General features: G+C 32.2%; 1 protein-coding gene across 1 annotated transcript in view; it reads left to right on the top strand.

The window, feature by feature from the left end:
• Nucleotides 1-25,467, top strand: part of LOC145292270 (ADAM 17-like protease) — a 142,833-nt gene that overhangs the window by 54,698 nt on the left and 62,668 nt on the right. Inside the window, exons 6-12 of the mRNA XM_080138593.1 lie at nucleotides 1,510-1,601; nucleotides 5,861-6,033; nucleotides 7,596-7,688; nucleotides 9,274-9,354; nucleotides 14,321-14,459; nucleotides 14,600-14,722; nucleotides 15,678-15,683. Of these exons, the coding sequence (XP_079994719.1) occupies nucleotides 1,510-1,601; nucleotides 5,861-6,033; nucleotides 7,596-7,688; nucleotides 9,274-9,354; nucleotides 14,321-14,459; nucleotides 14,600-14,722; nucleotides 15,678-15,683 (707 nt within the window). The remainder of the gene's footprint in view (nucleotides 1-1,509; nucleotides 1,602-5,860; nucleotides 6,034-7,595; nucleotides 7,689-9,273; nucleotides 9,355-14,320; nucleotides 14,460-14,599; nucleotides 14,723-15,677; nucleotides 15,684-25,467) is intronic.

Below are 25,467 nucleotides of genomic sequence, written 5' to 3'. Positions count from 1 at the left end.
AATCTTTGACAAACTATTACATAGAAGAATACTATTAATACTGCTGTAAAACGTCTTTATTTTTTTTTTAATTATTATTAGTTATTTTTAAGATTAAGCCTCTGCTTGTTTTCTCAAACACAATTGCTTGTAAACATGATTATTCTCTTTCCTTTTCATTATTTTGAAGATTAGGACTTCCCTTATAAAAATTAAATTTGCATATGTGATTATTCAAGTTAGCGGGAGACGCATGTTTAGTTTTATTATATAGATGATAAAATGAAAACAATTATTGACTTGGATAACAATAAAAATGAATAATGAATTACTGAAATGTTCTTTTGCAAAGTAATATGCAAATTAGTTTAGTTTAAGAGGCTGAGCAGCTATAATAGAAAACTATTCGATTTCAAATGTTAATTTAATATTTTGAATAAACAGATAAAATGCCTTTGAAACCACATTTAAGATATATTTGGTGCTTATTCAGATTGGCACTATAACGATAAACAAAATGAAGAAAAACTTTTAATGTGTACCTATTGTACACGGATATATAGTAGTAATAGAATATAGTATATTCCAAAAATCACAAAAATTGATCAAGTGGATTCTTTTTTTTTTCCGAAAAAAACAAATTTACTGTTTTCTTACCAATAAGTGAAGGCCAAAGCTATTTTAATATTCTTCAAATTTTGTTTTTAACTTATATAAAATGTTTTCATTATTTTAAAATTTTATGTTCTAAAAAGTAAAAAATAAAAAAAATATGAGTTATATTGATAAATTATTGTTTGGTTTTAAATTGTACATTTTGGTTGTCTTTCTGACATTATCCAAAAACAAAAAAAATACTTGAAATAAAAGTTGATTGTCTGACCTTGATTTTACCATCAATGATACTTTTTTAAAAAATAAAACTACTTGATCAAATTATGTGATTTTTGGAATATTTTATCTTCGTTCTGTGACTGGTACGTACAAATTTGCAAACTTTTGTGTATTTACTTTTAATTGCCGCCATATGTGCCAATCTAATTAAGCACCAAATATTAAAAATTATTAAATTTGTTTATTATTTATTTATTTGTTTTTTACATGACATCTTTTTTTTTTGTTCTCAATTTCAAAAGATATTAAAATATCCATCATGAGAGAAAGTGTTCTTTTTCATAATTCGAATTGGCTTGTGTTATCAAGGCAATGTTAAGGTGTTGTTACACACTAATGTGGAGAATATTTTTTTAATTTGAATTATTTTAGCGGTAGTGTAATGTGATTTAGTGAAAAAGCTCTTAAAAGCATGTTTAAAAATTTAAATTTTTGCATTAAGCAAACAAAACTGCAGCATTTAAAACCAATTAATTTAACATGTTAATCTGTCTATCAATGATAAATGACCCAACTTTATACCTAGCTATAAATATACAGTCATCACAATGCATTTGTAAAGAATGTTTATATTGTCAATAGTATTCTTTTGAGTATTTTAACAGTTTGTATTATATGTATTTTTCTTTATTTCAGTCAGAAAATATGTGGCTTTAAAGAGGGTGTCACTGTCAGTGAAAACGAATATGAAGAATCTTTGGCCAAAAGTATTAACTACAGAACATCAGGTTAGTCCATTTTAAAGCTTACAAAGAAACGTGTATGAGATAAAATTCTAATTTCATTGAATAGATCTTGTTGTTGATAATATGTATCTTTTTATAAACAAGCTAAAATAGTTTCCTGGGGAGGGCTTTTTTTATTTAATTATATAATTACTATTATGTTTCTTATATCTGTCATCCCAAATGCTCTATGCTAAATTTGGTGCAATTCTAACCAATAGAGTTGAACTAATAAGTGTGCATTTCTATTAGTAGTGGCAATAGTAACTTTATAATGTTTCTATGAAATGCCTTATTATACTTAAGCTGAGTTAACGTTTGTTTTCCTAAGGATATATATATGCAGGAGGACTGTTATTTTTTTCTGTAGATTTATTAAGCTGCTTGACGAGGACTTGTGGTTTTAACCGATGATCTCTCCAAAACATTAGCATGTCAAGTGTCGCAACCATGTAAAGTTGTTCATATTAATAAAAATATATCTTGCTCTACTTTAATTGAGCACTCTTAATAACCTCATTAAAGTTATTACTTATCACTCTTGAATATCTTTAACCTGGTGTGTGTGTGTATGTATATATATATATATATATATATATATATATATATATATATATATATATAAAAATAAATAAATCACACAAAAAGTTAAAGTATTCCTTAGTTTTGGGGATTGAGTTATGTTTTTAAAAATTGTTTTATTTAGCCAAATTTGCAATTGAATCACCCAGTCACCAATCTCTAACTAAGTTTCTGCCTATTCTTCTCCCTCTCTCTATCACTGTTATTTGATTACCACCTCTTAATTTATACAGTATCTACTACTCTCTCTTCTGTAACTCTTCCTTTTGTTCTTTCTCTCTTTATTAACAGTCAAAGTTAATAAAACTAACTATAAAACAGATGATTTTAATAGTCCAGTATAAACGAAAGGGAATATCAGCACAGGATGCAATATTATTTAAAACTCCATTGGAGAGAGAAAAAGAACATATATCTATATATATCTGTGAAAGTGTCTTTTTTCCCTACACAATGTCAATTTTCAAGCTACAGACTCGAAATTTGATATATAGGGTAGTGAGATTTGGGAAAATCTTTGTAAGCAGTTTTCGGCCAGAAATACGGCTGTTAAGGAGTCAAAGTTCAACGATTTGACCTTTGAAAATTCTACCAAACTCCTCCGCCAATTTTGGATCTAAACACTTGAAATTTTAGATATAGGTTCCTTGGACATGGATGTAACTTAATAACTTGACTTAAGCCCAAAACAATAAATGTTAAGGGGTCATAGAAAATTTGACCTCGGTAGTCTCTACAGACAATTACTCAGACAATTTCTGGTCTAAACATTTGAAGTTTTACATAAAGGGTATTCAGAGATAGGGCAAGCTTTTTAATTGGTTTGGGTCGAAAATTTGAGCTACCAATATATAAATGTATGTATGTATGTTTGCATGTCTGCCTAAAACTTTCGACAAAGGCGACTGATTTTCACAAGATCAGTATCGTTTTGAAGCTCGACCCTTTAAACGACAAATACCGGAAAATTGGTTAAAAACATTAATTTCTTCACCCTCAACTGGGCACTTTTCTACAGGGAGGGGCTGCTTTTTTTTGCCGATATTTTCAAAAGTCATCCCTCTTTTCAATTGTCTAGCCTTAATTTAAACTTATGTCACTTCCGGTTTGGCGGTGGTCGTAACAGCAAAGACGTCACGTTTTTTTTTTTTGTTTTTTTTTACATTCTTTTCCTCCTTCGCTGTATGGGTTCAAGCCTGCCTTCCTACTACCACTTTTTTTTTTTTTGCTCAACACACACCTCCAAACACCCAGGCAATGCCAGTATATATATATATAAAAAGGTTGTCTCGGCATTGTTTCCAGTCATCCTGGACTCAAGTAGTGCCAATTCAGGAGAGGTGTGGTTTGGAATTGCGCAACTCTTTCCTCACAATTACATGCAGCTGTCCCTACAGGGGTATCCTTTGTCTTTCAAGACTAAACAGAGGCATTGAGGTTGGTTCAAAAATGTTTTTTTTGACGTTCAACTATATATAAAAAAAATATATTTGCACTAACCTAATACGGATGTAATAAATATATATATATATACACACAAAAAGAGAAAGAGAGCAGAAATAGACTAATTTGGGATTTTCTAATTTTATTAGATTTAACTGGCTTTGTAAACTCACTTTCCCAAACTTAGTGATTGTCCCAACAGGTTTTTTTAATTTTTTTTTTTTTTTTAGACTTTTTTTTAATCAATTATGCTTCATTCCAAATTTAAAATTCAATCACTCGTTTTGAACAATAAGTGTTCATTAAAATTACTATCATTAGTATTGATAGTAGTATTATAATTAATATTATAATGTTGGTTGCCCTAAGACATAACTCTTGTGTCAAGGTTGCTTCATGTCAAATGTTTCTCTAAGCATTAATTCATTTCATATGAATCAGCTGATTCTGTATCCCTGATATCTTTCTAGTTAGAATTATTTCTAGAAAGACATTGGGTATTTACGAGAGGGATCACCTAAAGATGGCCAACATCCTAATTGAAAGTGTTTCTGTAGAATAAGCTGGATTTGCAATTGGTACAACCAGGTTGTCTGTCCATGTCAGTAACCACTTAATCACTATCACCTTCCATGTTTCTTTATATTCTTAACTCATAAGTGTTTATTTTTATTATAATTAGTATTATTGTAATTATCTAAATATTAATAATTATTAAAATATTAATATTTACTTGTCCATATGTCCAGCGTCACAAAATAAACAGATTCTGGATATGATCTTAAACTATATCCGATGGTGAGGCTTGCAAGCTTTAGGGAGTGTGGAGTCACCCCGTAATTGCCATTGCTCCCAGGTCCACTCTGACCCGGAGTGGTAGTACCTGTTAGGGTCCCAACTTTGGGTTAAATAGAAACTAACTTGAAAAAAATAAATATCTTCTATTAAAAAATTTTTCTTCAAAATAACTGGATTTGCATTAAATAACCTGAAAAGAGTTGATATGCCGTAAAACAACCAACCAACAGAATAAACATCATCGCAAACATTAATTAATGAAAAACTAATTACCTCCCCTTATAGTAGCTCTTTATCAGTTAAAAATTATTAAAATCACTTCCTCTTCAAAAAATTAAAAAAAAAAAAACTGTTTACAATTTCAAATTGGCTATTTTACTTTATAATTTAAAAAAGTCATGTTGAGAGAAGTTGTAAGTTTTTTTGTTGTTTTTTTTTTTTAAATAAAAAAAAGTGCAAGTGAATTGACATCCATTCCATTATAATTTATATAAAAAAATTATTAAAAAAAAAAAAAAATAAATAAAACAATATCTTTCAATATCATTGAAAAAAATCTAAATTTTTTAAATCAATTTTTTTAGCTTTAAAAAGTTAAAGAATTTGCTAAACAAATTGTTTGGAATTTGTCATTATTTGTTTTATTTTATTTTATTTTTTATTCATTTTATTTATGTGTTATAAAAATTTCTAACTACCGTGGAATTTCTACAGGTTCTGCTAATTGATACTATTATTAACACTCTCAGCATACTGTGTCTTAAACAACATAAATTATACACTGTGTAATCTCTAAAATGTAGAAGATATATTGAGTGAAATAAAAGGTCATTTTTTTTTTTTATGTGAGGAAATTCCAGATCTTCAAAAAGGGTGCTATAGATTGTGACAAAAATTGCCTCAGTTAAGAAGGATTTTTCTTTGCCGACTGAGGATAGAAATGAAATGTTGTATTAAAACAAAATGTGTAAAAAAAATGTACCTATTCAATGATGCTTGGGTGTTGTTTTACTTCCACTTATATTTTGTTCATTGCTCCTCTTTTACATTTTCTTATAATTAATTCTTATAAAAAATTATATATAATTAATTCTTATAAGAAAATTATATATAATTAATTCTTATAAGAAAATGTTGACATTTTTAGCAAAATAATTCAATGAAGGAATATTGTTTGTAAATCTGTTTTGCAATGTTTTAAATTAAAATCCATAAAAACTTTCAAATTTATTAGTTTTTTTTTTTGTTTTTTTTTTAATCTTCTGAATTTATAAATAATAAGTTGCCAATAATTTAATTTGAATAATTGATTTTTCATTTTTGAAATTTTACAAATTACACATTCATATTTACACTTATTCTTATTTACACACCTACACATGCATATCAGACAACTTTATACATTGAAATTAACCGCTGTTTATTCTGTGTTGCTTCAGGTTCTGAGAATGATTCACTAGTATACCACCAACATCATTACCATCAACCAAAACATCGAACCAAGCGTAATATTGACCTAGCTCATAACACTTGTGAATTGATGGTTGTAGCTGACTATAGATTCTACAGTGGGGTTGGAAATAATAATGTGGTGAATACTGCTAATTATTTGGTAAGATTCTTTCATTCTTTTCTTTGTTTTTTTTTTCAGTTTTTTTCTTTTTCCCTTTTTTCTTTTTCCCTTTTTTCTTTTTCCCTTTTTTCTTTTTCTCTTTCTTTTTGATTCATTTCTTATATATTTAATACTTTTTTTCTGTTTCCTTTTCTTTTTCTGCTTCCCTCTTTTTTTGTTTCTCTTTTTTTGTTTCTCTTTCTTATTTCTGTTCCCCTTTCTTTTTTCTATTTCCCTTTTTCCTATCCCCTTATTTTCTGTTTCCCCTTTTATTGTTTCTCCCATTTTTGCCTGTTCCTCCCTTTTTTCTTTTTAAATTTTTTCATTGTCTTTTTGTTTTAATTATTTTTATTTCTTCTCTTCAATTTCTTAAATATTTCAAAACAAACCAGCAATTTAATCATTCATCCCAATAAACATTAAGTTTTCTTTACCAGTAACTAATTACTGAAACAAATTACCAGAGCATGCCAAGAATGTAACTAATAATTGTTTCTTTAAATTATATGAATCAATCATTAAATGAAGAATGAATTTTATGATAAGCTGATAGATTTTACATGATATATTTTTTTAAAGAATTCAGCTGCAAAATGTTATATTATTTTGTTAAAGAAAACATAGAATCAGCAAAAATAAAAGACATATTTTTTATGGGATTTTCCAAGTAGCCAAAAATAAATTAAAGTATAAAAAATCTTGTTTGTTTTCCAATTCATAGAGGTACAAAAACGTGTTCAAGAATTCAAATATATAACAAATAAATGTTATCAAAGGCAAGGTAAGTTACTCTTCTAACCATCTGGGACAGTCCTGGATATGACCTAAACTATATCTGATGGTGAGGCCTCATATTTGCAGCAGTGTGGAGCCACCCTGTAATTGCAATGCTGTCAGGTCCACTCTGACCTGGAGTGGTAGTACCTGTTAGGGTCCCAACTATGCGTTAAATAGACTGACTTGAAAAAAACAAACAAATATATTCCAGTAAAAATTTTTTTCTTCAAAATCACTGATTTGGCATTAAATAATCTGAAAAGGATTGATATGCCATAAAACAAAAACAACTAATCTAACCACCTGGAAAAGTTTTTAGTGGTTTTTACTCACTTTAAAATATTTAATCGGTTAAAAAAACATAGTGTTGAGCATTAGGTGTAAACAAAAATGGCTATGAGCTGACATCTAAATATGTAAAGGTTTGGCAATGACTTCAAAATAAAAATAATTATACAAAATACTTTTAGAAACCCACCAAATATATATTATGGTAAATTAAGGAAAATCTTTACCTTTGTTCTCTTTTTCTTTACTTTTTCTTGACGAATACCCCTGAACTGTTAAAATCTATTAAATCTTCTACTTCTAATAGTTTCTATTATTTCTACCATTTTCATTTTAAAGATTACGAACATGTTTTTAAAGAATTAATATTGTTATTTGTTTTTAATGAAGAAAAGCTAAAGAATTCCAAATAGACGTTGGAATAAGTTGGAAACTCAAATTATTTTGCCATTCTTTCTTGTCTGAATTATTATGTCTACAATTTTGTGTTTTTACAGATTCATATATTTCGTAAGGTTGACGTCATTTACAGAACAACCCTCTGGGATAAAAAGGCTGGTTTAATAAATTATGGAATTAAAATAAAAAATGTATGTATTATTTCTTCTATTTAATTCCTTCTCAGTTTTCCAGGAATATATTTTATTTGCTATTTTTATCAAGAATGAGAGTTCACTTTTCAGTGAAATTTTGATTTTTCTATTTTCATTTAAATTGCTAGAGCCGTCTGTAAGTTCTCTGTATTTTGATTGAAACCTGCTTTTTGGAACCCTGACAAAAGGAGGGTGGACCTGTAAATTCACACTTGCCATTAGTCTCTCCATCCATTCATCTGTCTGCATTTTTCTCAGTAACTAACCCTTGAAACCTTTGGAAATTTTGCACAAACATAAAACATGATATGACTAAAAAAAGTAACAAAATGGATTTGCCAGGAAACTCATCTCCTAGGGGTACCTTTCGGGTTAAAATGACTAAAATTGACACTTTTGTGTTTATTAAAAAAAATTGATGCCTTGAATTTTTATAAAACTTTCTGAAAAGTTATAACTGATTTCTATATAATTTTGGTTGTCTATACTTCGCGATAACTCTCGGGTGTGCCCCAGGGGCTCTTTTACGGCTAATAAAAACACTCCAATTTTAGGACTATTTTTACCATATTTGTCCAAAATTTCCTGTGTATGTCTATTTATTAGCAGTTTTGCATGATGCTGAACTCAAATTTAAATATGTTAAGGTCTTGAGGACTTTTGGGGCTAAATGAGGTGGGGGGGGGCAAATGATGGACTTCGTCATTTCTTTTTTGCATGGTGCAGAACTCAAATTTACATATGTTAAGGCCTAAAACTGCACTGTTTGTTCATTTTCACCAAGATTTGACATCCCCTGGGGACTTTAGGGATTAAATGCGGGGGGGGGGGGGGCAAATGCTGAACAAAATACTGTACACTCACGGGGGACTGTCACTCGTCTTCATGTTAGCAATGAATCACAGTTTAGTTAGCCTTCGTTTGAATCTGTCTCAACCAACCTAGAGTGAATGCCATCACAAATTCAAAGTTATAAGAATACTACTAATGCTACTACTAATAATAAAAATGATACTAATTTGATAACTAGTAATAGCTATGCACAAGATTGCCTATGGAGGTAGAAAAAGTGATAATACTGCTAATAATGGTAATAATGATACTTGTTTCATAAATAGTAATAGATATAACTCTAACCTGTTGTCTTTGTAAGGAAAGTGTTCTATGTTAATATAGATGAAAGACTGGAATGCAGATTTTGGCTGCTTTTAGAATTCAAGGCTGGTTTAATTTTTAACCTCACCCTTTACCATATCTCATATTCCCAGTGGCGTTTACTGTATCTCAAACTCCTCCCAACATCCTTTAATATATTTTGGTAACCAGCCTGTTTCCATTCACTATATCTTATTCTCTGCTCTCACCACCACCCTTTACAATATCTTGCTAACATTTTTAAGCATCTGTTGGATTAAATTTAAATTATTAGAAATTAAAATTGTCTGAATTTGCTGAGTCTTATTGCCTTATCCAAACCCATTTCATCATGAATAGTCTTTCTTTGCACATCCATTCAATAGTGTTTGTTTTTTTTTTTTTTGTTTTTTTTTTCTTAAATGAATTTCTTTTTTTTTTCTTTTAGATGAAAATCCATCGAGAATATTCCAGAAATTCTGATGACTACAATTACAATAAGACATGGGAAATCACGCCATTTCTTCATGTAGGTTTCAATTTATATTGCAAATAGCAGAGCTATATTGTATTGTTTTGACAAGAAATATATAAAATTTGGGTATAAATTATTAGCAGACATTCTCTGGCATTGTTTTGGAAACAAGGATTCATGTACTCCTTCTCTCTGAAACCAGATTTCTGTTCTTATTATTTTTTTAATTTCTATAATTTTCAATTTGAAATAATGTAAAACTATTTCTTCAATTAAAAAAAAGAAAAAAAAAATCAGGTAGATAAATAAATAAATATAAATTAAAAAAAAAAACATTGTAAGATTTCAAAAATACCTTTATTTCTTCAATAATTTTTTGTATTATTTGGACTATTATTCTCATCTTGGTTGTTTTTTTTTCACGTTTTGGCCAATGTAACCTCCAACCATCTCCAGGTGCATTCACACTGGATGTTATTGGCTGTAATATATAATTATAAATCCTCATCTCAAAAATATATATTCATCATATCTCTTCAATGTTTATAGATGTTTGATGCAAACAGACTCCATAATAGTGTAGTTTGTAATAATAGAGATGAAAATGAAGATTTACCAACTTTGAAGTGCATATGTGGCTTTGCATGTTGGGCATCAGTAAATTAGAACTTATGTTCATAGTTAGATTATTTTCGAAGATGATATTAATTTGCATTTGTGGAGAAGAACTGGTTCAAGAAGGATGAAAACAGAATTGTATTGTGGACAACTGAGAGAAAACACTAAAGTTTGAGATTTGACGTGTTAGTTGTGATGTTGCTGAAGAGGAGTTCACCTTTTTTACTTTACAACCTTCTAATAGAAAATTAGGTACTTGTACAGTTTAATCAAGACATTAAAAAATGAAAATACGAAAAAAGTTTAAATTGTACGTATCCGTTATGGAAGGAAGTTCTCCGAAAAAAAAATTTCACCTAATTTCATCAAGTAGTTTTTTTTTTATTTATTTTTTATTTATTTTTTTTTTTTTTTACAGTGAAAAAACAATTTATGATACCAAGCAAAAGGTTCGATTTTTAGGAAGAAAAGCTAGAATTAAAGATGGGGAGGGAGTGTCGGCACTTTAACTGGAGTTATCTCCCCATGGTGTGCTCCATAAATTTCATAATGGCTGACTTAAACGCGTTCTCATAAAAACGTGTTTTTCCGCTGTAAAAAAAACTACTCAATCAAATTAAGTGAAATTTTTTTTTCGGAGATGTTCAGTCCAAAACGGATACATACAATTTAAACTTTTTTCGATATTTTCATTTTTTAATGTCTTGACTAAACTGTACAAGTACCGAAAATTAATGTTACAGTTGAAGTTCTTGTAAACTTTTGCTCAAAAAGTTGTTTGATCTTTGTATAGGGATTCGTTTTCCACAGACAGATAGAAAAGCAGAGACTTACATTTTTGTTATAGACTATCTGTGTGCAATGGATAAAAGTGCTAAGTTTAAGACTTCTACCCAGTCAAGGCTGAAGGAACAAAAATAAATTAAGTGTGGATTAAACAATTTCACTAAAAATTCCATGCAGGTTCAAGAGTTCAACAAGACGTAACTGAAGATGATCAAAGGTTACATAGGTTGAAATATGAGAATATGATATGAGAACAGTAATCTAAAGATTTGAATTCGGATGTGATGTTGGGGCGCACGCGCGCCCCAACATCACATCCCCCCCCCCCCCAACAAATTAGAGTGGTCAGTGTTCTGTAGTAGCGTATCTGGATATTTACAAAAAAAAAAATATTTAGGTTTGGCTATAAATTCCTAAACTCATTTCACCCTAAATAATTTAGGTGACTGAAATAGGAATCTAATTGAATCTTTAATTTCCTGAATAGTATGCTAGAATTCATTTTTCTTCGAGTTATATCGAATACATTAATACGGACTTTAAGGGCTTTTTTCATAATGTTACTGTAAAAATTATTTTTTATTGTTACAAATTATGATGCTTTAAAAAAAGCAAAACTAAATTCTTGCGTTTTTTATTTACTACTGAAAACCATAACTTTAGTAAAGGTATTTTTTTGTTTAAACAAAATAAAACATTTTCACTAAGACTTAAGTAAAAATAATTAGTTCATTATATTCTGCGATCATTATTTGAAAAATACTGCAATTTTCATTAAAATTCGTTAATTTCCTGATTTTTGGTGAATTTTTAAGTAAAGGGAGGAGTCAAAATGTGTATACACTTTGAGCGTCGGCATTCATTTTGCAACCACGTGTGGTTAATTTAAATTAAAGTTCAATCACATCGTTACATTATCAATAATCATGTAATTAAACCCATTGAAAATTTACCGATATTGTAAACACATTCTGTTTACATTAAGCCTGTGGTGTTTTTTTTAGTGATGCAATGTTGTCAACTGAGATTTTAAAAAAGCCCGCGAGATCAGGAGAAAAAAATGTCCAGAAAATCGCTAGATTTTTAACTTATCGGGGTTGTATTACTGTACACTGGTCACGTGACAGGAAGCGGTAATAAATAATTGTCCCTAAATAAAAAAAATGGCCTCTCGGTACAAAGAAAAACACCTATTTATCATAGAAAAATTAACTATAATGTTATAATTAAAAAAAAATATATAAAAACACACATGGATATAGTAAACATATTATACCAAAACGTGGAAGCCATCCGTCCAGTGATTTTTTTAGACAATTAATTCAGAACGAACCAACAGTTACATTTTAATATATATAGATAAATGACAAAGGTGTATATTCTAAATGTCAAGATGTTGTCCATCTTACCATTTATTTCTTTAAGCATGTTAAAATATTCAATTCTTGACAGTACCTATTTTGTAGCACAGAACCATCCATGTAATTATGTCAAATTTTGAATTTATTCTGCCCTTAACTCATCAGAAGAATAGAAACGCATCAACTTTAAAAGAAAATAAAGGAATATGGGTATGATTACAGAATCGGAAGAGAAGTTGCAATTGTGTTTTATTTTTGTTACAGCATCTTTGAATTGTAATTTATTTATTCATATATATCTCCAGTATTTTAACAGTATGTGAGTAGAGATTGAGAGTAAGTTATGAAAATATATGTGGTGATTATGCTACATAGAATTTTCTGTTTCATCTTCATTAGAATTCATCAGGCTATTTCATGAAATTGTTGTTGCATGTCATTCAAAAAGTGTTGAGTTTGCTGCGCATTTATCAGGTAGAGGTTCACTTGACTTGAGTCTTTCTTTGTTCGTGTTTGAGGGAATGGGCCATCTTTTCTTTGTATGTTAGAAGGTGACCTAATTTTAATGGTCCTGGATAAGACCTTAAACTATATCCAGTGGTGAGGTCCTAGCTTGTGGGCTTTGGGGAGTGTGGAGCCACCCTTTAATTGCCATTGCTCCCAGGTTCTGACTCTGAGTGGTAGTACCTGTTAGGGTCCCAACTATGGGTTACATAGAAACCGACTTGAAAACAACAAATATATTCTATTAAAAATGTTTTCTTCAAAATCTTTGGATTCGGCATTAAATAACCTGAAAAGCGTTGATATGCCGTAAAACAACCAACCAACCTAATTTTAATCTAGATGTGTTTAGATTTATCTGCTTATATTTTTGTTTATAGTAGTTTATTAATTCATTATAATTATCGTGGTTGTTATTATGCATACATTTTTTTATATAATGTTATCCTAACATAAAATTTATTTTGTGTGTGCATATGTTTGCTATCTCACTTCTGCAATTTAATAAATTTTGGGGTTCTTTAAAATTTAGGATAGCTAATTTTTCATTGAGATATAGTCTACAAGGGCGATTTAAATTCCTACATGTACTGACTTGTCATTTTGCTTTCCACTTGATCATTTGCTGTGAAAAATGAATTTGGAAATAATCTGATTGGCTAACTAGTAAACTCAACACTTTGCGAATATATGATAAATCCTCACAAGGATGAAACAGAAAATTCTATGTAGATCAATTGGTATATATATTTTCGTAACTTATATATATTCTATAAAATTGTCAGATCCAAATAGCAATTTGATATCAGTATTTGATTTGAACTTGTTTATCTTTTTGTTTTATCTGTTATTGGCATGAATATAATAATTTCAATTTTATTTTCCCTGATAGTATAGAAATATGATTTTCATAAATAAATGCCTGTATATTCTCTTATATTTAATAGACTTAGTACCATAAAGAGCTATACAACAAAATATAAATTTTCTTTTTTAAATTTTCATAACAAATATAGATTATCTCCACTAGTCTGTTACCCTTGTTTCCTTACATAGCTGCATTTAATTGGGACAAGACAATTCTTTTTGACCAGTCACTAGTCACCTAATTTTGGCAGCATAAAGGAAAATAATGTAATTTTCTGCCTCTTTTTGATTATTCTTCATTCAGGCAGGATGTATTTACAGAGCCATCCTTGTTATGTTAGGATAAAAGCTCTTACACAAATGCTGACATACTTAAACTGACAGTATCAGATAAGTCGATCTTTTAATTAAGCTTCAAATACACTTTGTTTACAAGACATTTTCTCTATAATAAGTTCAAATTATATATCCATTCACGTGAAATCACTTTTTCTTCACCCTATTCCCTCTGCTTCACTTTTTGTTATCAAGTAAGATCTATGACTTACTTGTAGTTTCATCAAATACTTTTGCAAGCAAAATCCAATCCCACATTTTGCTAAATCCTACCCTCTGATGAGAAGGAAAGTATTTCTTCGAAACTCTGCGGATTAAAGACTATCCACTTATTTAGTGTTTCCTTTTCAAATTAAATATGTTTTTAACTCTTTTTCAAAGTGTTTTTTTTAACATATTATATTAACTATTTGCTGTTATATATATATATATATATATATATATATATATAAAATCTGTCTTTTTCATTAACTTTTCATTTCAGTTCACCATATTTTGCAAACAATGAAATATAGTCACACATTTTTTTTTTTTTTTTCTCATTGTAGGCATTCAGCAGTAAAGTTGAATTTAATAAATATTGTTTGGCTCATCTGTTCACTTATCAAAAATTCAACGATGGTGTATTAGGTTTGGCTTATATAGCATCCAGTCGCAGACATACCTACGGAGGAATCTGCTCTCCTTGTGAGTAATCCGGATAATCCAAATAAAAAAAAAATACAAAAAAATAATAAAAAACAGATTGCATGTGGTATGACAGTTGATTTTTTTTTTTTTTTTTTTTTTTTTTTTTTTTTTTACCTGTTTTATTTATTCTGTTACAGTGTATCGAAAACAAACAAACATGGGTATACAAAGGTTAACACTAAACACAGGTTGGAGCAGTTCGATGAATACTTATGGAGCGCGTATCCTAACGCAAGAAGCTGACTTGGTCACTGCTCATGGTCAGTACAAAGTCTATTATGCACACTTTTACCCTCAAATTAAAAAGACTGAACTTCTAATTAAAAACCTACATCTCCAAAATACTAATAGTATTTTAATTTTGAATTCATCTTATATCAACATCTAATTCAGCTTTTTTTAAATTTTAGGTCCAGCTTTAATTTAATCCATTACTACTGGAGATTTGGTATTTGTCTAAAGCCAAAACTATTCTGTTACTTCTATGAATTCTCTTAATTTTTTGTTAGTTCATTACATCAAATGGCTTGTCTAGAACGATTTCCATAAAAATATTTTTTTAATGGTATTATCTTTTAATGCTCAATTCAGAGTGAGTCGATAGTGCAATATCTAGGCTGTTGCCATGACACCATCCTTCCAGGCATGACCCCCTCCTTTGAAGGAAGGTTCAATGGAATGTTTGTTCCATTTCATGAAACCATCTTACCAGGCATTGCCTCTTTCTTCGGTGTTAGTGTAGTATCTATTCTATTGTTATGAGAGCATCCTCACAGGCTTCAGTTGCTCCTTTATGAGTGTAGTATAGTATATATTTGTCATGATACCATCTTCAAAAACATTAACTCCTCATTTTAGAGGGTGGTGTAGTTATTTTTGGTCACCATCATATCATCCTCCCAGACTAGCAAAATATGGTAAACATGTCTTTGAAGAAGAAAAAAAGAAATACAATTTAAGATAACTTTAGCAAGTACATCAGTATAACCTGCTGTGTGTTGATACAACAGAAAAAAATCTGTTCTCAATCATGTGGTGAAGCTCTGCATTGTTAGATAAACAGTTGTTTGAATCACTCGTTTATAAAAATTACTCAAGCTTACTAGTAACTGCTGTTGCATTAAATAAAGTTAATTTACATGAGTTTCTTTTCTATTTTATTTTTTTTCCATGTTTCCTATTTGGTGTGAACTTTCACAAATGGCGACTAAAAAGAAATTGGTAAGTGTTTGCATTTTTTTTCCTTATTTTTTTCTTGTTATGATAAATACTCACAGGATGACCCGATGTTGCATGGGGTTTAATGATTTGCTTTCACCATGTTCATATTTTTTTTTACCGTTTTGCTCTTGATATAGTTAGAAAAAAATTTGAAGTTTTAAAGGGGGCACACAGAGATTCGACACACTAAGAATTATGCAGAGATTGTGCAATATTTCCATTGTCTGCTTCTTATACATTTTTTCTTAGAAAGATAATGTAATTGGTCCCGAATTTCTAACTGCCACCAGAGGGAGCTATAGAAGCAGAACTTTTTAAAACTTCAAATGCGATTGTTTCACTCATAACTATATGCTATATATAGATTTTCTATTTTTTGGTTTTTTTTTTTTAATTATTACGCTCATCGTTTTTTTTTTTTTTTTTTTTTTTTTTTTTTTCACAACGTTTCAGCCGATATAACCTCTGACCATTTTCAAGTGTATTCACACTGGATGTTATGAGTGAATATTGAAAAATGTTGTTTTTTTTTGTTTTTTTTAATAAATCCAGGTCCATTCCTTTTTTTTTTTTTTTTTTTTTTATGATGAATGTCTATTTTTGAGATGAGGATTGATAATTATTTTTCGAGGTTACATCGACCGATACCTTGTAAAAAAAAAAAAACAAGATGAGAATAATAGTCCAAAAAATAAGTATCGATCCTCATCTCAAAAATAGACATTCATCATAACAAAAAAACAGAATGGACCCGGATTTAAAAAAAAAAAAAAAAAGGAAATAGACTTGGTGCTATTTGTGTTTTGAATTTCTAATGGCTATGTTTTTTTTTGTTTTTTTGTTTGTTTTTTTTTACCCCCAAACAAGCCACATTGCCACTGTGGTGTAGGGGGCTACTATCAGGGGCAGCAACTACTGGGGCACTGTTAGGATTTGGGCAGCAAGATGTCGGTTCACGTTACATTTTAACTTCTGCATGTCAGTACAGTTGGGGAAGCAGGGACCTGGAATGGAATTCCAGAGTCTAGCGGTTCTGGGGAAGAAACTACTGGAGTAGAAAGATCTTCTACATCTAGGGATCTCTACTGTGTGGGGGTGGGATTTAGCTGCTTGTCGGGTTTGTCTACGTCGTGGGGCACAAGTATCTGCAGTTCGTCAGAGCATTCACCATTAAAATACTTGTAGAACAGGCAGAGGGATGCAACATTTTGTCGATGGGACAGAGGCTGAAGCTTAGATGCCAGTTCAGGGCCTATCAGATTGGCGACTCTCTTTTGAACCTTGTCTAGGAGCGAGAGACTAGCAGCAGATGCACCAGCCCAAATATGACAGCAATACTCCATACATGGGCGAATGGTGGCCTTATAGAGGTACAGGATACTTTCAGGTGTCAGTAGTTTTCTAGCACGGTAGAGAGAGCCTACCTTCTTCGCAGCGGCCCTGGCAATGTTTTCAATATAATTGTTCCAACTCATGTTTCCTGTGAATGCTAGGCCAAGCAGTTTGAAAGATGTACTCTCAGACAGGGAGTCACTGGCCATTGCTATTGGTGGTAGAGAAGGTTTCTTGTAATTATTGAAGGAAACCAGTTTAGTCTTGGCAGCATTGAATGTGACCATCCATTTTTGTCCCCATTCCACTACAGATTGGAGGTCATCCTCTAGTGTTTTTGCCATTTCTTTAGTTATGTGTTCATTTGTTTTCCTGTCATGCCTGTTATAGAGTGTGGTGTCATCAGCATATATACCCATCTCAGAGGCAGTTTTGTCGGAGGTCATTAATAAATATTAGGAACAATAGAGGTCCAAGGATAGACCCCTGAGGCACTCCCGCATTTATATCACACTGTTTAGACGTACGACCGTCGAGGACAACCTGGATTTTTCTCTTATCTAAGAAGGATTTAATTATGTTAAGTATTCTACCAGTGATACTGTATGATTTAATTTTCCTGAGGAGACCCTCATGCCATACCCTATCAAAAGCCTTAGATATATCTAGAGCTACCGCTCTGCTCTCCCCCGCTTTGTCCAGTGAATGGTATATACGTTCAGAGATTACCGTGAGGATGTCAGCTGTGGAACGGGCTTGTCTAAATCCATATTGTTTGTCAGTCAGAAGTTTAGCATCTGTAAGGTGACGGATTAGGCTATGTTCGTTGGGAAAGCAAAAGAGCGAACATTTTTCACTATTCACCAATAACGTCCAGTGTGAATGCACCTGAAGATGGTCGGGGGTTACATCGGCCGAAACATTGTGAAAAGAAAAACAAAAAACAATTGTTGTATTATTGAATTAATTTGGAATTATTTTGAGATGAGTAATTTGTACAATTTATTTAATTATTTGGACTATCATCCTTATCTTCTTGTTTTCATGACATTTCGGCCAATCATTCCTCTGGCCATTGTCAGGTTAGGTTGAAAGCAGTAATTGCTGTGGATGTAGTTGGAGGATTCGACATTCCTATCCCGTTGCAGTTAACCTGATAAAGGCCAGAAGGAAACATTGTGAAAACAACTAGAAGATGAGGATAATAGTCCGCAAATAATTAAAATAAATTAAATAAAATTTAAAAAAAAAAAACAAGATAAGAATAATAGTCTAAAAAATACAAAAAAAAAACAATTATCAATCCTCATCTCAAAAATAGACATTCGTCATAGATTTTCTACTTATATTATTTACATTTTTCTCTTTTTCTCATCTTAGTCATTTCCATTTTTACAAGGTTTCTGTCATTGTATTCTTTGGATGCCTTCTGGTTACATATATGTCTGGCTGGTGATCATCTAGCTATATAAAATGGACAGTTATTTCATTCATGAATGAATATGAGACACTTTGTTTATAATAAAGACTTTGTTTATTTTACTATATACACTTTAACAAAATGACAGCGGTGGGGGTAGTGGCAGAGTGTGGGTCACAAACTGTGTTAATCTGTGTTGCGCTTCTGTCCGTCTGACTGTTGCTTTGTTTCGCTCTCCTCTTTTCATTGGTATCACTTCAACCTGTTGAACTAGTTTCTTGCCAGCTTGTTTATTTATTTTGCTGTGTTTTGGTGTGACCCATGACCAAATTGACGTTATGGATACAGGTCGCTCCAAATCCCGGAATTTCCATTTTTGTTTGCCTGGATATAGCTTAGGTCACCTTTCCTGGGACCGACACATTGTTCTTTTCCTGCTTGCCTGGATGCAATCTAGGTCACCTTTCCTTGGACCGACTTATTGTTCCTTTGATCGCCTGGGATTTCCATTGCGTTCTTCCTGTTTGCCTGGACACAGTTCACCCGCACCTCTCCTTAACACTTCTCCCCTTGCCATCAAAAAAATTTTATATATACATGTAATAAATTTTTTTTCAATAATTCTAGAATTCATGCAAGTTTCTTTTTGTTTTTCAAATTCTTTCTTTTTTTTTTTTTCTTGTCCACTATTGTTAATTCATTTTAGTTATTTATTTTTCTATTCTTTTTTTTTTTTTTTTTTCCGTGGACATAATTTAACATTATTAACACAAATCCATTATCACACACACACACGTTTTCTTTTCCATTTCTTTTTTTCGGGTCTCTCTCAATGCATGTTTTTGTTTCTTTTTCAAATAAAATCGGTGGCATTTTCACCTCAATTTTAAAATTGACATTGAGGCAGATGATGTCCGATAGACTATGCTTGCTTCTCCTCAAGTTACTTATTTTTTTTTTTTACTTTACCATTCCAATTACTTTGTTGAAACGGGAAGCAGCTCTATCTTTTCCTAAGACGTCAGTTGCTTGAACCATGGAGATAAGGGATCTTTTATTTTCTCTTATTGAATAGGACGGTGTTCGCAGTTTACTTAATTTACCTAAATACAAAGTATTTTTCTCACCCATCCTAAACAATTTCCTCTCTCCTGTTCTTCCTCCCGGCTACCAAATCTCATACTAACTCTATTTACGATAGGTTGGTCCCTATTCCTACTCTCATGCACTGCATAGAATGTATACGGACGGCTGATTTCGTCTATATTGATTGCACGTCCTGCCGTCATACTCCGTGTCATGATTTTTCGTTCCATCAACGGTACGTCAAATTCTTCATCCGACCCCTCCCGTTGATGACGACTTTTCTGCATTGGATAATCAGCCTCATCTGTGGCTGATTCACTGTCTGAATCACTAGATTCCTTTGGCACAGATAATGCAGCTTTTCTTAACAGCCTCTCTGTAGTGGGAATCTCCCACTCCTCAATAGACGCTGCCCTGAGATGTTCTGCATACGCCTTCGTTACAGAGCCAGTTAATTGATCCTTAATTCTATATGAGACTGGGGCAGTCTTTTCGATCACTACGTAGTACGGTTTCCATCATATATCTAGCTTTGCTCGCTTACATTTGATGACTTGTTTTCTTCTTTGATCTATCATTTTTTTCCTTCCTATTCCTTACTAAAGTGAAGGTCCGATGCATTTCCTGTAGAGCGATTTTGTGATTCTCATCCCCATAGTATACTCTACGGGGTTTTAGAATATTGTCCAACGGCAGGATAACATCTCTATTGTAGTGTAAATAATAGGGTGAAAATTTTGTTGTTTCACTTACATGGAACCTGACAGCCGCTAACATCTGATTCGTGTATATGTCCCACAACTTAATAGCGTGAAACGTTTTTTCCACGTCCGTGTGACCATTATCATCGTGGTATTGAACTAACATCCTTTTTCTTAGATGCAACGGAATATATAGCCTAATTATTGGTTCGTTGTCGGGTTGCTACAAGTAATAAACTATATCGTTCATTACTATGTACTTCTTCTGTTCCATCTTGGACGCTTTACCGCCTTTCATTCGCATCTTTAAATCTACAATCTCCCTATCTGCTCCCTGTTTCTTACATACATCTAAACCTGATAATATAGGAAGCTTGTGTGCTACCAATGAGTCTTCAGCATCCTTATGTGATGCAAACTCTTTTGGCTCAAAATGATTTGAGTTTATTGCACTCAATGTATAATTCCTACTGTCTATTTCTACTGGGGGATCATGATTATCCTGCCTCGAATCCACAGCGCGTGACAAGAGATTCGCACAGACGTTTTCTTTCTCCTTCAGGTACCGTATGGTGCAATTATAGCTGACCCTACTTAAAGCTCATGTCTGTATTTTCCTATTTTGTATCGGTGAGTTTAGTAAATATTTTAATCGTCTATGATCTGTATAGATGGTGAACGTTGCACTATGCAAATAGCGATTTAATTTATTCAAGGCACAGTGTATCGAGTATGCCTCTTTCTCTATCATTGACCATCTGGTTTGAGTGTCACTCAACTTATGGGATAAAAAGTAAATAGGTTTTTCTACCTCTTTACCCTCCCTTGCGTCATAGACCATTTGTGACAGACATGCCCCAATCGAATGATCAGATGCATCTGTATACAGTCAGTAGTCTGGATTGGGATAAGCTAGTGTTACCATATCTGCAAGCTTCGTTTTTAGGCTATCAAAGGCAGACTGACATGCATTGTCCCAATAAAATCGTGCATACTTCCTCGTTAATCGGACTAACGGCTCTACGATATCGGAAATTTTTTATAAATCGCCGATAGTATGATGTCATACCAATGAAAGCTCTTACTTGCTTTACAGTAGTTGGAGTCGAAATCATTTTTACAGACTTGACTTTATCCATGTCTGGCTGTATAACCCTCTCACTAACTTTGAACCCCAGATATTGTATTTCTTTACTAAAAAATTCACACTTCGTTGCTTTTAACCTAAAATTGTGCTTGCGCAAACTACCAAAGACCTTATCTATGTGTTTTATATGGTCTTCCTCTGTATTGGAGAATATTAGAATATCATTCAAATATGGTACAGTGAATTCTCCCTGTCCTTGTAAAACTACGGACATCAATTCCTGGAAGACTCCAGGGGCGTTCACAAGTCCAAACGGCATTACGTTAAAATGGAACAACCCCTTGTTGCAGGTGAACTCAGTTTTTTCCTTATCGTTCGCATTTAATTTAACCTGCCAGTATCCTGACTTTAAATCTAACTTTGAGAAGTACTTTGCCGACCCAAGCAAGGCTAAAATATCATCAATAACTGGTAACGCTCGGGCATACTTCTTTGTTATTTTATTTAATGCTCTAAAATCTACACAGAACCTTTCAGTTCCATCTTTCATCATTACTAAGACTATCAGAAAACTCCACGGACTGTTTGATCTTTCGATTACTCCAGCCTGCATCATTTCCCCTATTGCTGACTCCTTTTCTTTGCTTAAGCGGTGTCAGGCACGGGCATTTCCGTATGGGTTTATGCGTTCCAGTATCAATACGCATCTCTACCGTATCGGTACTGCCCAAGTTTTTACCTTCCGTAACGAACAAGTCCTTATTTCGCTTTAGCACCTTATTGATCTCTAACTTGAATTCCTCGGGCACTTTTATCCCTTTCAAGTTCTTCAGAGATTTTATTAGGTTTCTTTGGCATGGTAATCTCCATTATTTTGCCAGCTGCTCTACACCTAGCTATTTTACAACCACTTCTTAAGGTAACTGTCTGATTGATGTTGTTCATAATTAAAAGCGGGAAAAAGTTTTGACCCTTTAATTTTTACTACGGTATTTGCTACTGAAATGCCACTAAGATCACTAAGAAATCCTCTATCTATTTCCTCTACCTCGTACTCCAGTCCTTGGCTGTTTTTAATACTCGCACGAGGCGTGCACATATGTAGGTGCTGGGGTTTTAATGTTATTTTTTTTCCTTACTATTGCTGAGATTGTAGCATCTTCTAACACTATGCATTCATTGCCTAGTGTTATCGCCCCTTAGTCGAAGTACATCCTCACCCCATTTTACCTAAGCCAATCTCAGCCTAGTATTATATTCCTATTGAGGTTTTTCGCAACAAAGAAATTATGGTGGATGAATTGACTTTCTATCCTTATCCTTAATCGGGCGATACCTTCCACAATTAATGCGGACCCATTAGCTGTCCTTAAATTAATTGATTTACTATGTAGCTCAGGTACCTGTATAAGTGTTTTAAAAATGCTACTTTTCACAACAGAAACCTCTGCGCCTGTATCTACTAAAGCCCTGAGTCTATATCTATCTATTCTAATAGAAACGGAATTTGCAGCGCCCATGTTACCGATTACATGCATCGGTATGCCTTCGTTCCATCCGTCAGGCATTGTACGAACGGTGCGCCTCTATTTCCCTGACTGCAATATCTACAATCTTTCCACATGTGGCCCACCTTACTACAATGGAAACACCTTATAACCTGCCTAGTTTTTTTCCTTTTCTCTAGTTTTATATACTGGACCCCTATTCTCTAATCGATTCCCTCTTTTCCATCTATCTTGTTTTGGGAATTTTGCTGGACCTACGGCTTCGACTCTAACCTGCTGTCCCGCATGACAAACTTCCATGGGTTTATCTTCGTATTCATGGCTTGTGATAAGCTGAATTTTTCACTTCTGCTAAGGCTTTCTCATAAGCTGCGTGGAGATCTAAAGGTTCATCCTTCATTACAGCCATTTTTACATCTTTATCACCGAGGCCTTCTATAAAAAATCCTAGAACTTGTTTTTTAACTAATGCATTACCTGCATCTACCGCACTATATGCTCCTTCTGCTAATCACACTATTCTCTGCATATAGTCTTGAATAGTTTCTTCTCTACCCTGTCTTACATTAGCTAATTCTACTATGTCCTTGTTGGGTTTTGCGACTATCCCATAATAGTCTTCTAAGGCCCTTTTCAATTCTAACCAAATTAAACCTTCATTATTTGGCATTAATCCATTTCTGAAGAGTCCAACCAGGCCCCTAGTGGTCAATAGTGCTGCCTGGCATTTTTCTTCATCTGCAGCACCGACTATTCTAAATATTTTTCTATATCCTGCAACCACACCCTATATCCACCATTCCTTCTATTTTCTAAAGTTTTTATATTCTTTAGAAGGGACTCACCTCGTAAAGTTTTTGAGATAGCCCCCACCGCGTTCCTAAGCTCCATGGTTAAGACTTGTACGAAATTCGAAAAAATTTGCTGTTCCATGTTTTTTCAACTCTTTAACAACAACCAAAAACAAAAATAAAAATAACGTAAGATGAGAAAACAAAAGTACAATTTTAAAAGAAAAAAAAAAAATTTTTCCTTCTTTTCGATTAATTTTGTCAAACAATCACAAATTTCTTTGTTTTTTTTTTTTTAACAAAAGCTTGAAGTGTTTTTTGTTTATATATATAAAACCTTAGAGCAGAAACAAGCAAAGAAAGAATTCGGATTCGACTTACCTCTATTTTTTTTCTTCATTCTTTTTTTTTTCTTTTTTTTTTTTTCTTCAAAATGAAAGTCTTTGATTTGTATTTTTTCCCACACTTTTTGTTTTTTTTTTGTGTCCGTTGGAAATAAGTTGTTTTTTTTTTTTTTTCAAAGAACTCTTTTGGTGTGTTTCACGGTATCGTTCATGTTTTTTTTGTTTTGTTTTGTTTTTTTATTTATTCATGTAGAATAAAAGTAGTAATGGCACCAAATTATACGTATGTTACATATGTCTGGCTGGTGACCTAGCTATATAAAATGGACAGTTATTTCATCTATGAATGAATATGAGACACTTTGTTTATAATAAAGACTTTGTTTATTTTACTATATACACTTTAACAAAATGACAGCGGTGGGGGTAGTGGCAGAGTGTGGGTCACAAACTGTGTCAATCTGTGTTGCGCTTCTGTCCGTCTGACTGTTGCTTTGTTTCGCTCTCCTCTTTTTATTGGTATCACTTCAACCTGTTAAACTATTTTCTCGCCAGCTTGTTTATTCACTTTTGCTGTTTTTTGGTGTGACCCATGACCAAATTGACGTTATGGATACAGGTCGCTCCAAATGCCAGAATTTCCATTATTTTTGTTTGCCTGGATATAGCTTAGGTCACCTTTCCTGGAACCTACACATTGTTCTTTTCCTGCTTGCCTGGATGCAATCTAGGTCACCTTTTCTGGGACCGACTTATTGTTCCTTTGACATCTGGGATTTTCACTGTTTGCCTGGACACAGTTCACTCGCACCTCTCCTTAAGATTCTTTTGTAGTTGATAAGCGTCTGTAAATTCTGGATGGAACTCAAAGCATAACCTATTTGAAGAGAAAAAATAACATTACTTCTAATATATAAAATCATATCTAAAAGTGAGACTGTGTGTTTTTGAGAACAATTCTCGATAAATTTTGGATCTACAGACTTGAAATTTGGTATATAGAGTATTCAGACAAAACTTTTTAATCCGTTTTCATAAAAAAAAAGGCTGCTAAGGGGACAAGATTGAAAAATTGGTGCATTGGTGGCCATTGGATTTTTATCTTTTTTCATGTTCATCTGTTTCATCACTATGTATGTGTGATCATGAAATATGACAGCTTCCTTATGTTAAGTATGAGTTGGTTTGAAAACACTATTCAAAAGTCATGTAAAGCTGGTGTAATGATTACCGTACTTGACTCACTGTCTTTAGGTTTCGATCTCAACTCAAGTATTTTTTTTTTACTTACAAGAAGTGAACTGTTTAGAAAAAATAACATAATACTCGCATGCACATGTTTCAGTTTTTTTCTGTTTTTTATTTACTTCATTTTTTTAAGGAATTTTACATTACATTTAATGTCTGGTACATCTTCTAGTATACATATATATATATATATAAGTGACCTTGTTTGTCTGTGTTGGGAACGGTCTCTATCAAACTACTCTGTGAATTTTTGGTGTACAGATATGA

This window comes from Euprymna scolopes, chromosome 13 (assembly GCF_053919585.1).
Source record: "Euprymna scolopes isolate OS-2025 chromosome 13, ASM5391958v1, whole genome shotgun sequence".
Classification (NCBI taxonomy): domain Eukaryota; kingdom Metazoa; phylum Mollusca; class Cephalopoda; order Sepiida; family Sepiolidae; genus Euprymna; species Euprymna scolopes.
The sequence above is the reverse complement of the archived record's forward strand: the minus strand, read 5'-3'. Positions and strand labels throughout refer to the sequence as shown.